The following is a 12,665-nucleotide window of genomic DNA, read 5'->3' as shown; positions in this document are numbered from 1 at the left end:
TAGTTATGGTAACTGATCTTATTTCCTGTTATAATCTGAGCCAGTGGGAGCATATGAATATTGAATAAGGGGTCCTAGGATTGAACCTTGGGGTACCCCACATGTCACCTTTGACCTCTCTGATGAGAAGTTTCCAATTGAAACAAAGAAATCCCTGTTCTTTATGTAAGGTTCAAACCAGTTGAGCACTGGACCGGAGACTCAACCCAACTCTCCAGTTGATTCAGTAAAATGTCGTGGTCAACAGTGTCAAAAGCTGCACTGAGGTCCAACAGAACCAGCACTGTGGTTCTCCCACAGTCCGTATTTATGTGGATGTCATTGAACACTTTTACAAGGCCCGTCTCTATGCTGTGGTGAGATAGGAAACCAGACTGGAAGGAGTCAAAGCGGTTGGTTATTGTTAGGAAGCTATTTAATTTTTTTAAAAACAACTTTTTCAATAACTTTGCTGATGAATGGGAGGTTGGAGATCGGCCTGTAATTCTGCAATAGTGACTTGTCAGTGATAAAATTAAGGCATGTTGACTTTATTCATTCACAGAAATACAAAGCATCTTTGGGGGCCCCTAAAACACCGGGGCCCTGGGCTGCAGCCCCGGTAAGCCCATGCTAAAATCTGAGCTTGGGTTGCACTGTTGCCTTGCAGTAAGAAGGTGCCCGGGTCTTTCTGTATGGAGTTTGCATGTTCTCTCTGTGCATGTGTGGGTTCTTTCCAGGTACTCTGGCTTCCTCCTACAGTTCAAAAACATGTTTGTCAGGTTAATTGGTCTCTCTAAATCTGCTTAGGTGTGGGTGTGTGTGCATGGTTATTTGTCCTGTCTGTCTCTGTGTTGCCCTGCGATGGACTGGCAGCCTGTCCAGGGTGAACCTCTTGCCTGTTGACTGCTGACCTGTGATCTCACCAGGGATAAGCATGTATGATAATGGATGTGTATATATGTATTGTGCCATTCTTTTTGATGTTGTCACTTTGTTATTGTTATCTTCATGTCTCCTTGGCTCAATCCATTCCAAATGACATTTCACAGTATGGGGTGTATTTTCTGTTGAGATTAATTAATGACTTGCTGTGCAGCACTAGGAATCCACAATATATGACACATAGGGGTGCTGTACTGGAGAGGGCGCCAAAATGATCGTGGAAAATTTTTTTCTAGTAGGCATTTTCTGTATTCAACTCTTGTTCTTGTATGGGTAAATAATGTAATCAATAAAAGAGGCATGGCACTGATTAGGCTTCTGTCTTCTCCCACACACACACACATACACGCACACACACAGGCACTCAAGTCCGCGTCCTTTGACAATGTGCTGGTGTGGAATATTTTAAATTTGGATTGTGAAATCTTGTATTTTATCCATGACTATATCATATTTATACACCTGCATAATGAAAACCGCTGTAGGAGGAGTATGATGTGTCCATGTACACCTCAGACATTTTCATGTAGACTGTAGTTCTGCATTTTTTGCCTTAAAAAATCAATCTCATTCAAAGGTGTAAGGGTTGGGGTTAGGTTAGGGAGAAGCATTGGTGGAGACGCATTGTGGAGAATAGGAGTCTGGTGTACCCACAGTTATGCAATTGGAAGGCCTTTTTTTGTGCCAAGAATAAAGCCAAAACTTAAATGTGAATGCCATACAGTCTTATTCAATAAATTTGGATTTTTGTCCTGATGAGGCTTGCCAGATTAATAGTACCTTTTAAACAAAAATGTCAAAATAAAACCTTTTTAGCAACAATGAAACATAGCTGTACATATTACTCATGTAAATAAACACTGTACATAAGCAACTTCAAAGGAATGAGAAACTGTTTTTTTTTATGTGCACAAGAGACACAATGATTTAAAGATTGAACCAGAAGTTTTGAAAATGTAAATTTAGTTCTGAGAAATGCACCAAAGCAATTGAGGAAAACTGTCAAATGGAGATTGCACAGGGAGGTAATGTGGTTGGGCTTTAGTTCAAGATTTTCCTTCTTATTTTTGCTTTTTATACATAAATGACTCAACAGTCAGTCTAGCTATGCTGTTGACTCTAAAAACAACTAAAATCAGGAACCAAAACATGGAGGACTTTTCAGATTATGCACTGTTTTTCTGCCGTTTTATGCTTCAGCGGTTTTAAACTTGCCAGGTGTTTAACCCTCAGGGCATACCTGTACTTTTTTAAAGTTTACAACAGACACACCTTTTAGAAACATCCAGGGATATGACAGTTAGATCAGAGGACAACTGAATCATGGGAGTGAAACCGGTTTGCCCAACAATCAGTAGTGTGCAGGTTGTGACAGGATGGGGTAAAAGTGATAGCTTTTAAAGAAGAACAGTGGCTTAGCAGCCATTTTTTAGGCTGCTGTGAAAGGATGGTCTAGTGCCTCAACTGTGCTCATGGCTGCACTGTCTTCTCCAGAAGTGAAGCTGATTCTCTTCACGGTGTTGTTTTTGGTGAGTAAATAATCCAGTCATTTAATATTTTTAGTTTGAGAAAGTATGACTTGCTGCAGTTTTAGATTGTCTGTTACAAATCATAAGTTGATTTTTCAGCTGACTAGATTCATGCATCCCACATTTAACTCGATCTGTCAAACATTGGGGATGGTATTTTTCTTTATTGGGGTATTTAAATCTATTTGAATGGTGCAATTTATGAACAACCATTCATTTTGTTGATGTTTTCTTTAATTAAATACAAATATACAAAAATGAAAAGACTTTAGTAAATGGAAAAAGGCAACGTTGTCCTTTGATCTTACCGCTATGATATGTAGGAAGTCTATGTGCAGGATGTGATGCATTCAAGATCTTAAATAGTGGCCATGTTGCACAAAATGGTAGTGAAATGTGAACTTCAGGACAAAATGGTGGATAGGATGTCTATGGTAATGATCATGCAAATACAGTAAAAAGAAGTCTATTATAGAACAAAGCACATTACATAAAGAGTGTTGTTCTTGATATAAGTTTAAGATAAGGCCTTAAAACTTATCTTAAGTTTTAAGATAAGTTTTATCTTAATTTATCTTAACATATTTTTCAGATGTTGAGGTAATCAAGCAATGTTAGGTGCAAGTTTCCATCTGAATTATTAGAAACAGCTTAAACCACAGGTTGCAGAAAATCATGATCACCTTTTTATCAAACTCCAGTCAGTAGGTCCTTCTGTGTGGAATTTGCATGGCTTTCTAACTCACACCAAACACTTGCATGTTAACAGGTCAGTCTACATGACCCTCATTTGTAATTAAGGACCACTGAGGTTCTTAGCACTGTCCATCTCAGTGATGGACTGGTGATCTGGCCCTGCTGCTCTATTGTTTTTGAAGTAAAAGCTCTAATTTCACATAAAATCAAGCACATTTGTTAAAGACAAGTACTCTTTCAAAACTCAGCAGTTCTTTGGTATTTTCAGCTTACCTCTCTTTTCAGTCTCAAGCTAGTTAAAAACTCCAAGTGGTGTGAACAACCAAATTTGGGTTTTACTGAAAACAGACCAGGACTGTGGTCATAAAATATGAAAACTGGTGGTGCAACACATCCACACACGTAGACTTTGTTGCACTCTACTGGTGTTTAATTCTAAAAAAAATATGATGTAAACAGAGAAAAACAAGCTCAAGGTAATATGTACAAGTCTGTACAAGTCTACACAGCGAAGGACTTTGTGGAGTAGACTTCTAGATTCTCTCCGTTTGTGTGGCTTTATTCAGAACCATTGCTTCCTCTTGCAGTTTAAAAAGTTGCAAATGTAAACTGTCTTAGGAGTGTGTTGGTGAGTCCACGACTGGCTGTCTTTGTCTCACTCAGTGTTCACTCCCTGGTGGACTGATAACCTGTCAATGTTTTTATTCTTCCTGAAGAAAAAGTTGATAAATGTAGCATTGCCCATATTTTGATGCCAGTGCTTTTCTTAAAATAAATAAAAAACATTCGGTAACACTTTATTTGAAGGAGGCTGAGTAAGACTGTCATGACACCGTCATAAACATGACATAACACCATGAACATGAATAAGTCTTCATGAATATTTATGACTGTTGTCATAAAGTGTCATTCAGTAAATTGTGACACTTTTAATACAAAGTTGACATTATTCAAAATGTCTTTGTTATGACAACTTGACATTAACCAAGAAATCATTACTGTTTAAACTTTACCTTTAATAACATAAAGTTACCTAATTTTTAAATTGCAATCAGTAATACTTTTATAACAAATTTATATCAGTAATGATTTCTTGGTTAATGTCAAGTTGTCATAACAAAGACATTTTGAATAATGTCAACTTTGTATTAAAAGTGTCATAATTTACTGAATGACACTTTATGACAACAGTCATAAATATTCATGAAGACTTATTCATGTTCATGACAGGTGTTTATGACAGTGTCATGTCAGTCTTATTCACCCCCCTTCAAATAAAGTGTTACCAAACATTCAATAAAAAGAGATGTTATTTTTGTTATAAGTGAATTATTATGTTTCTAACTTTATCTTTGCTTCATTTTTGCTTATAAAGACAAATTCCAAGAGGTCTTGAAGCAAGTGAGCTGGTCTTCAGCAGGAATGAGAAAATAAAAGATTAATTTTCCTTTAACCATGGTCTACGGTATATGTTTTAAGAAGAGTGTGTGTGTGTGACACAATAAAAGCGTGACACTGTGACTCAAGCAGGAGAATCAATGGCAACATTAAAACTGTTTTCAGCTTAGGTTCATGACAATAGTTGTGTTGTTAAAACTCTATAAAAATGCTTAATTCAGTATGTGAAAAAGGTTATAGCTTATAACTTACGGTACCTTTAATGTTAACCCTTGTACATTAAAAGGTCAGAATATCTCACATCTTCATATCGGAGTTCTCCCTGTATGAGTGAAGCCTGTTGGATGGAACTTTACATAACAGCAGTGTATTACAATAATAGTAAAGTAATATTCAATGAGGAGAAAATGTAAAAAAAAAAATATTTTGCTGTTAGTAACAATTAAAATTAACTCTTTTAATGATAAAGGCGATATCATTCTGCTTTCTCTCTGAATGTTATCAAGTTTCAAGTTTAAATCTGAGCCAAACTTTTTCAATTGCAATGATTTTATTCTAATCCCAATAATCTGTTTTCTGGTTTCAGATGATCAGTGCTGATGCAAACGAGAAGGGGTTAAAAACACTGAAAAGAACAAAAAGAGAATGGATCCTTCCTCCTGCCAAGCTGAAGGAGAACCATAACTACACCCATCTGGAATACATTGCAAAGGTCCTTTTCTATTATTCAACATCATACTATTAACTCATGGTGGTGAGAGAAACCCAAAGGAAATATGTCAGAAAAAGCTTTAGAAATTGAGATTCTTGATGCTTTTAATCATAAAACAAATCTCCCTCCCCAACCTCCAACCATTTTTTGATAGTCTTGCACTGGGTGGCAAAAGGTTTCTCTTATTTTCAAAACCCAGTTTTAGCAGTACCTGGAAGAAGCATGCAAGACCTGAATATGTCCTGAACGTTAAGCATTAATGTATGTTTTTTAAGTAGATAGAACAGAATATTTTAATTATAGTGTACTTCAAATCACTGCTGGTGTGCTGGTGCTTGGGAACTCTGATGGCTTTTGGGTAGTAGTTGGTGTTTTGTAATACCAAGTGAAACACAATAAAGATAAGATTGTTCTTTGTTGTATGAATGAACTTAAAAAGAAACAGTCTTACTATTTAAACAATTTATTTTCTGAAAAATATTACAATGTCTTGTATCTTGAACAAATATTCTTGACCTCAATATTGTTGGGTTCTGTGTTTCTGTGTATTTGTTTCTTGGTTTTTTTCTGTGTCCTGTTCCCCTGAGTCTCTGTGATGTCCTGTCTTCCCTGATTGTTCCCAGGTGTTTCTTGTTCCCTGATTGCCCTCCTTGTGTATTTAAACCCACCTGTTGTCTTTGTCTCTTGTCGGGTCCTTGTCGTTCGTCCATGCTACGTCGTCTGCCTGTTCCCAATGCTACCAGTGATCTATGAGTTTGTATCGTGTGTTCGTCATTAAATCATCTTCTAATATGTCAACTTGGGCTCATCGGTGTTTCTCTCACCACTCAACCTTGCAAATCATGACAAATATAACATATATAATGCCCTTTGAGAGCTAAAGATATAAAGGGCATTATAAAATCTGCACCGGGATTAAAAAGACATGAAGTCCTCTCAGTCTGAAAATGTGTGCTCTTGACTTCCGACAGTAAAATTCCCCCATACACTGAATACCACTGACTGAGATCCTTATATGTTGTCTGTTTTGTTTTCAGATTCGCTCTGACAGAGATAAAGAGAGGAAGGTGGAATACTCCCTGACAGGAGCAGGAGCTGACAAACCCCCTTTCAATCTGTTTGTGGTGGACCACAACACAGGATTTATACGAGTAACTAATATTCTGGACAGGGAAAAATGTCCTTCATACAATGTAGGTCCTTATTGTCTATGAGGTCTTTGAAGCACCACATTAGTCCAACTGAAACACTGGAAACATATCCAGTTTTTTCACTATTGATACAACTAAGAATAGGAATGATGATAATAATGGTTACTATTAGAATTCCAGGTCAGAGAGAGGCATGTGCCTAATAGAACAGAATAAAATAGAAACAGTCTTTGTCAGGTGTAACAGCAGCATCAGACAAAAGTGTATTATTTTATTAAGAACAATAACAATAATACAAATAATACTATACTGCACAAGATATACAAAAAATCATGTGCGGTTATTAGAATAGAAATAACTTACAAGAGATTTGAACCTGAATAGGATGACTTTTTTGAAAAATACACATGTGCAGGTGTGTTGAATTTTAAAACTTGCAAATAATAGAATAATATAAAATAATATAAAAAAGATAAAAATAAAAAATACATTAAATTACAGAGATTTTGTGGCTTATTGACAAGGTGGTGTCAATAGTAATAATTTATCTGATGGACTGAACACTTTAATTTACACAAGCAATGTTGAGAAAATGTTTAAAGGCCCCGTATCATGTAAATGACTTTTATGAGCTTTATAATGTTGTTCTCTAATCAAAGCCATACCTGGAGTGTTGTCTTGATTTTTTCATGCATGTTTAACAAATCCTTTAATCTCCCTTGGCAACCATTCAGCTGTGCAAAATGCCTGAGTGACCTAGCATAGTGAACTGTTATTGCTTTGACCTAATTATCATCCACTTAAACAAGAACTTTAATATTTAAATCTCAAGATCCAAACATCTGTCACCAAATTACATTTGATGAAAATCAGTTGAATTGGCATTTAATTTGCCAGTTTAGGGTTAAAATCTCCCTAACCAAGAAAGAAAGAAAAAGATTTTGATTTTAACAGCACATTTATTTTTCAATAAAAGTACATTTTAACAGTTTACCACAACATTCACAAAAACACTGAACTGAAAGCCAGTTTTCCATCATCCACAGAGCACACAACATTATTAAAGCACAACAAACATAAAAAATCAGCTAAGTTATTCATCATTGAAAAAAATGTAAATTCTGCTTTTACTCTAGTTTTTACCATCAGAATAAACATCTTGTCAACTTTTTCCCCAGAACACCATTTAATTTATTTCTTCTAATATAAATTGAAAATTTTGCCTGTCCTATAAGAAAATGTAGCAAATTCCACTTACTAGCTTCCTTTTTTGTATAGAGTGCACCTAATATAAAAGTTACTTCAGATCAATAAACACCACATTTTTAAAAACATCTTCCAACAAAAAAAAAACAATGATAAAAGTCGTTTACATTCAAGAAATATGTGAAAAGTAGTTTCTGTTTCTTCACAAAAAGGACATAATTCATTTGTATCTTTTATAAATTTAGACACAAAACTGTTAATGCTCACAGCACCGTGCAAAATCCTCCTCTGTAAGTCACCTGCCCTCTTACTCAAAGGGGGTTTATAAAAAAAACCCTCCATATAGGTTTTTGATTTTCTCCAACTTTAAACCTGTCTCTCCAAATAGTATCAGTTCTACCACTTAACTGTTTCTTATTTAACCCTTGAACAACCAATTTATACAAGAATTTTCCATTCAACATACAGAAATTAACATTTCTTTGAGTGATCAAAAGAGGACCCGTCATTTCTGAGAAATCGATATTTAGTCCCATTTCAGGAAATGGATCTGTAGAATCAGGGATTTCTTCTCCATTAAAAAAGTCTGCCAGCAACTGTTTTTCATTCAAAGTCAATTTTTCCAGCCAGAAGTCTAAAATAGTCCTCATGACTCGAATTGATTTAAATCCAAGCAAAGAAGTTGTTGTCTCTGTGTTTTGAAGTCCTGGTCCCTCCACAATGTCTTAATTTTAGAACTTTCTTCTCAAGCAGTTTTCTTGACAATCCAACTCCATCTTCTACCGTCAAACGTGCCTCGAAAATTAAAGGTTCTTCTAGAAGCCAAAACAAAGACACAGTTGGTTCTAAACAAACTTTTATAAAACATTGGGATTTCATACAAACAAAACAGTTTACAATTTAACAAAAACAAAGAAACATCTAAACCAAAACCTCCCACTCTTTTCAAAACAATATTTGTTACTGGTTTCCAAAAAACATCCTGCTCCGTCCCTATAAGATATTTCTGAATAAAGATTAACCTGAACGCAGCAGTTCTGTTCTCTAGATGAACCAATCCTTGTCCACCTTCCTCTTTAGGTAAGAAAAGCACAGCTTGGGATACCCAATGTTTGTCATCCCAAAAAAACTTAATTATACATGATTGAATTCTGTTAAGTAATCCAGCAGGTGGTTCTAAACATGCTAACTTGTGCCACAATAAAGGAGCAATTAAATTATTAATAATGAGCACTCTCCCTCTCTAAGACATCTGTGGTAACAGCCATTTCTAACTTACTCTCCACTTTCTCCATCACTCCCCCCCAGTTCTTTTTTTCTGTATCTTTGTCTCCCAAATATACACCCAGATATTTCATATCCCCTCTTTTCCATTTTAAACCACCTGGAAGATGAGGAAGCCCATTAGGCCAACTTCCTATTGCTACAGCTTCTCTCTTAGCCCAATTGACACGAGCAGCTGAAAATTTACAAAATAAATCAACGATTCTACCTAAATTAATCACTTCTTCCTGATTTTTAACAATAATAATGACATCATCAGCATAAGCTGATAAAATAAAAGACATATTACAACCTGATAAAACCAGTCTCTGAATATGTGACCTAATTTTCTTTAACAGTGGTTCCATTCCAGACAACCTTGTCGAACACCTCTTGTAACTTAAAAAGGTTGACACAAACAGCCATTAATTTTCAGTACACTCTCAATGTTTTTACATAGAACCATAATCTTGGCAATAAATTCAGAGCCGAGACCAAACTTTTCCAATACCTTCCATAGGTAACGGTGCTCAACTCTGTCAAAAGCCTTTTCCTGGTCCAAAGAAACCAAACCGGCATTATAACCCAATGATCTGGAGACATCCAAAATATCTCTAATAAAGGAAATGTTATCAACCATTGACCTGCCAGGGATGCAGTAAGTTTGTGTCTGGTGAACAACCTGATCCATCACCTTTTTCAGTCTATTTGCCAGCACCTTTGACAACAGTTTATAGTCTGTACATAACAGAGAAACAGGTCGCCAGTTTTTAATCTCTTGGAGATCACCTTTCTTTGGTAGCAATGTGAGAACTGCTCTCCTGCAGCTCTGAGGTAGAAATCCTTCAGCAAAACTCTCCTCAAAAACTTCCAACAGGTCAACGCAGAGGTCAGACCAGAAAGCTTTGTAAAATTCACTGGGAAGTCCATCAATACCAGGTCCTTTCCCTCCTTCCATACTTTGCAGTGCAGCATGAATCTCCTCCAGAGTCATAGGCTCCCCCAACACCTTGGCAAAATCCAGAGAAACTCTTGGAAGATCCTTGCAAAAATCATTGAAGCTGTCTTCATCCTCGATGTATTCCGAGCTGTAAAGATCTGCATAGAAATCAGCTGCTCTCCGCCTGATGTCACCGTCTGCAGTCAAAAGAACATCCGCAGTAGATTTCAAACCATGCATCAACTTGTTTTGTCCCTGCTTTTTTTCCAACAAGATGAAAAACTTTGTCGGAGCATCCGTAAAAGCAATTTTCTGAAATCTGCATCGAACCAGCACTCCCTGTGTCCTCGAGCCCAACAACTCAGCCAAAGCAGGTTTTTTGACTTGAGGTTCTCAAAACAACCTCGATCTCCTCTGGATTGTGCAGAAACCTGTAACTCCACTATTTCAACCTCCAGATCTCTAATAGACTTGGTTAAATCAGATGAAACATTAACAGTGTATTGTTGACATAATTCTTTAATTTCAATTTTCCACGATCCCATCACTGCCCTAAAGATATAAAATCCTCTTTTTTAGTTCTGTGCACCCTCCAGAACAAAATAAATGCCTCCTTAAAATTAGTGTCTAATAACAAAGCAGTGTTGAAAGCAGACGTATGTTTGATATTGGCAATAAAAGCACTACAAGAAACCAAAGTATAGTCTGAAAAACTTACAGGATGAATATTACACTTTTGAAAAATTCCAAGATTTTGTCTAAAACTATATATTCTATCCAAACTGGAGGCAGAAAAAGAAATATCTGTGTTTCTAGCCCATGTATATTGTATTTTTTGATACATACATGTATATTTGCATTTCTCTCCAAACATCAACCAAAGAAAAAATATCAAATGTTTTAAAAGGTTGTTGAAACAGGATGAGGTTCAAAATGATTCCTATCCAACTGATCATTTTCTGTACAGTTAAAATCTCCGCCCAAAAATAGAAAATAATCCGTGTCACACTTACATAAAACATCTTTAAGTTTATGTAAAAAGAAGAACCCTCTCTCGTTATATTTGGAACATATACATTTATAAAAACAATATTAAAACACTCGTATTTTGCTTTCACTACCATTAATCTGCCCTTGATCACTTCCTCAAACTCGTAAGACATCAGTAGAAAATGTTCTGAAAACAAAATTGGAACTCCCCCACTGGCCTGATTTAAATGACTCAAAATAATTTCTCCTCCCCATTCTCTCCTCCAATCTCTCATTTAAACAATCGCTTTGTGTTTCTTGCACCATCAACACATTTATATGTTTAAAATTAATTAAATCAAACACACTAATTCTCTTCTTCACATCCCTGGCTCCATTCAGATTTAACTAGAAACTCCGAAGAGGCTCATTACCAAAGATGGAAGAAGAAACAGTAAAAGAAAATACAGACATTCATCAAACTTCAGAACCATCGTCATTGTTGAAATCTTGCTTAAGTTTTCTGATCAACTTTTTTAACCAGTAAACTTCTTTGTCGTTATATCCACCTTTTCTTTGATTGTTCAACTGAGATCTCACAAGCACGAAAAAAAGCTTCTGTCAGGAAAAAAATTCTCTATTATTACATTTTTCATGTTCTTTGTAACTTTCAAAAAATGTTTAACACTTTGCACACAATAACCTTTTCTGTGTCGACTTTGAACAAGAGGTTTGGAAGAAGAACTGACCAAACTATCTTCAGTCCAACCTTCCTCCTCCTCCTCATCCATATTACTTTCTGACTCTAGAACTTTTCCTTAACATTCCATTTCTGTAACTCTTTCTTCATTTTCAAACTGAGAACCAATAATGCCTTCAGAAATTTTCTTTTTTGAGGAAAATTCAAACCCGTCTTCCTCCAGTATTTGACTACTTCCCACATCCTCTATTTCCTCAGTATTTATTTTTCTGTGGAGAGACTTTAGTAAACTCTGACTCTGTCCTTCCACACTGGTATCTTCCTGCCTTTCCTGTGAATCATTTACCGTTTGAATTTTCAACATTTGCTCTTCATCTTCCAGCACACATTTCATGCACTTCTTTCTTACTGTGAACATTTTTCTCAGATGTTTGCTCTTCTGGTTTTTTTGTCACTGCGCTCCCTGAATCTGAAGCCTGAACTTGAGTCGGCAATATTTCACTTTCCTTATCTCGAGCTTGTGCCAAATTATCAGTAGAGAGATTTTTTCCAGGACACGAAAGCACCAAGTGACCGACTTCCCCGCAACCAAAACACACCAAAGTGCTCGAGTTTACATAAATAGCATAATCAAACTCGTCCAGTCGCACATTAAGAACTAAGTTCAGATCCTCATTCTTTTTATTCAAAATCATAAGAACCTGTCTTCTGTGTGAAACAAGGTGCTTTAACTGCGGTGATTTGCAACCCGACGGCATTTTCCTAATCGAGGAAACAATTTTTCCATGCCACGACAACTTTCTCACCAACAATTCATCGCTGATGAACGGAGGTATATTTGCAATCATGACTTTTTTAGCAGGAGTACTCAAAGGGGAAACAGACAAAACATCATTCACAACAATGCCTTTTTCAATCATTTTGTTTGCCTTCTCCACACTGTCGACAAAAATGACCACAGCGCTGTTCATCCGAGCAGCAGATTTAATGCTGCTACAACCTACAACTTCCCCCACCGCCAAACTACAATCCTCTACTGTCAAAGTGGGACTATTGGGTTTGATCTTCAAACCATGTTGTTTGGTCAAATCCATTTCTGGCATTTTGCGCCAAAAGGCAAAATGCCGGTGTTATGCCCAAAAAAGTTACCAATTACACTTAATCTAACTTAACAACC

General features: G+C 36.3%; 1 protein-coding gene and 1 long non-coding RNA gene across 2 annotated transcripts in view; one reads left to right on the top strand and one right to left on the bottom strand.

Annotated features, from left to right (window-relative positions):
- Positions 1-2,244: 2,244 nt before the first annotated feature.
- The window catches only part of LOC103129664 (desmoglein-2), a 38,044-nt gene continuing 27,623 nt past the window's right edge, over positions 2,245-12,665 (top strand). Inside the window, exons 1-4 of the mRNA XM_016665310.1 lie at positions 2,245-2,453; positions 5,134-5,259; positions 6,297-6,465; positions 9,968-10,039. Coding sequence (XP_016520796.1) covers positions 2,397-2,453; positions 5,134-5,259; positions 6,297-6,465; positions 9,968-10,039 — 424 coding nt within the window. The 5' untranslated portion in view covers positions 2,245-2,396. The remainder of the gene's footprint in view (positions 2,454-5,133; positions 5,260-6,296; positions 6,466-9,967; positions 10,040-12,665) is intronic.
- LOC107834263 (uncharacterized) lies at positions 8,769-10,677 on the bottom strand. Its single transcript, XR_001660050.1, has 2 exons — positions 10,272-10,677; positions 8,769-9,000 (listed from the first exon to the last, which is right to left on the bottom strand). It is a non-coding gene; the product is annotated as an uncharacterized LOC107834263 (long non-coding RNA).

The sequence above is a fragment of the Poecilia formosa genome, unplaced genomic scaffold (assembly GCF_000485575.1).
Source record: "Poecilia formosa unplaced genomic scaffold, Poecilia_formosa-5.1.2 Scaffold564, whole genome shotgun sequence".
Classification (NCBI taxonomy): domain Eukaryota; kingdom Metazoa; phylum Chordata; class Actinopteri; order Cyprinodontiformes; family Poeciliidae; genus Poecilia; species Poecilia formosa.
This window is presented reverse-complemented; position numbering and strand designations above follow the sequence as displayed.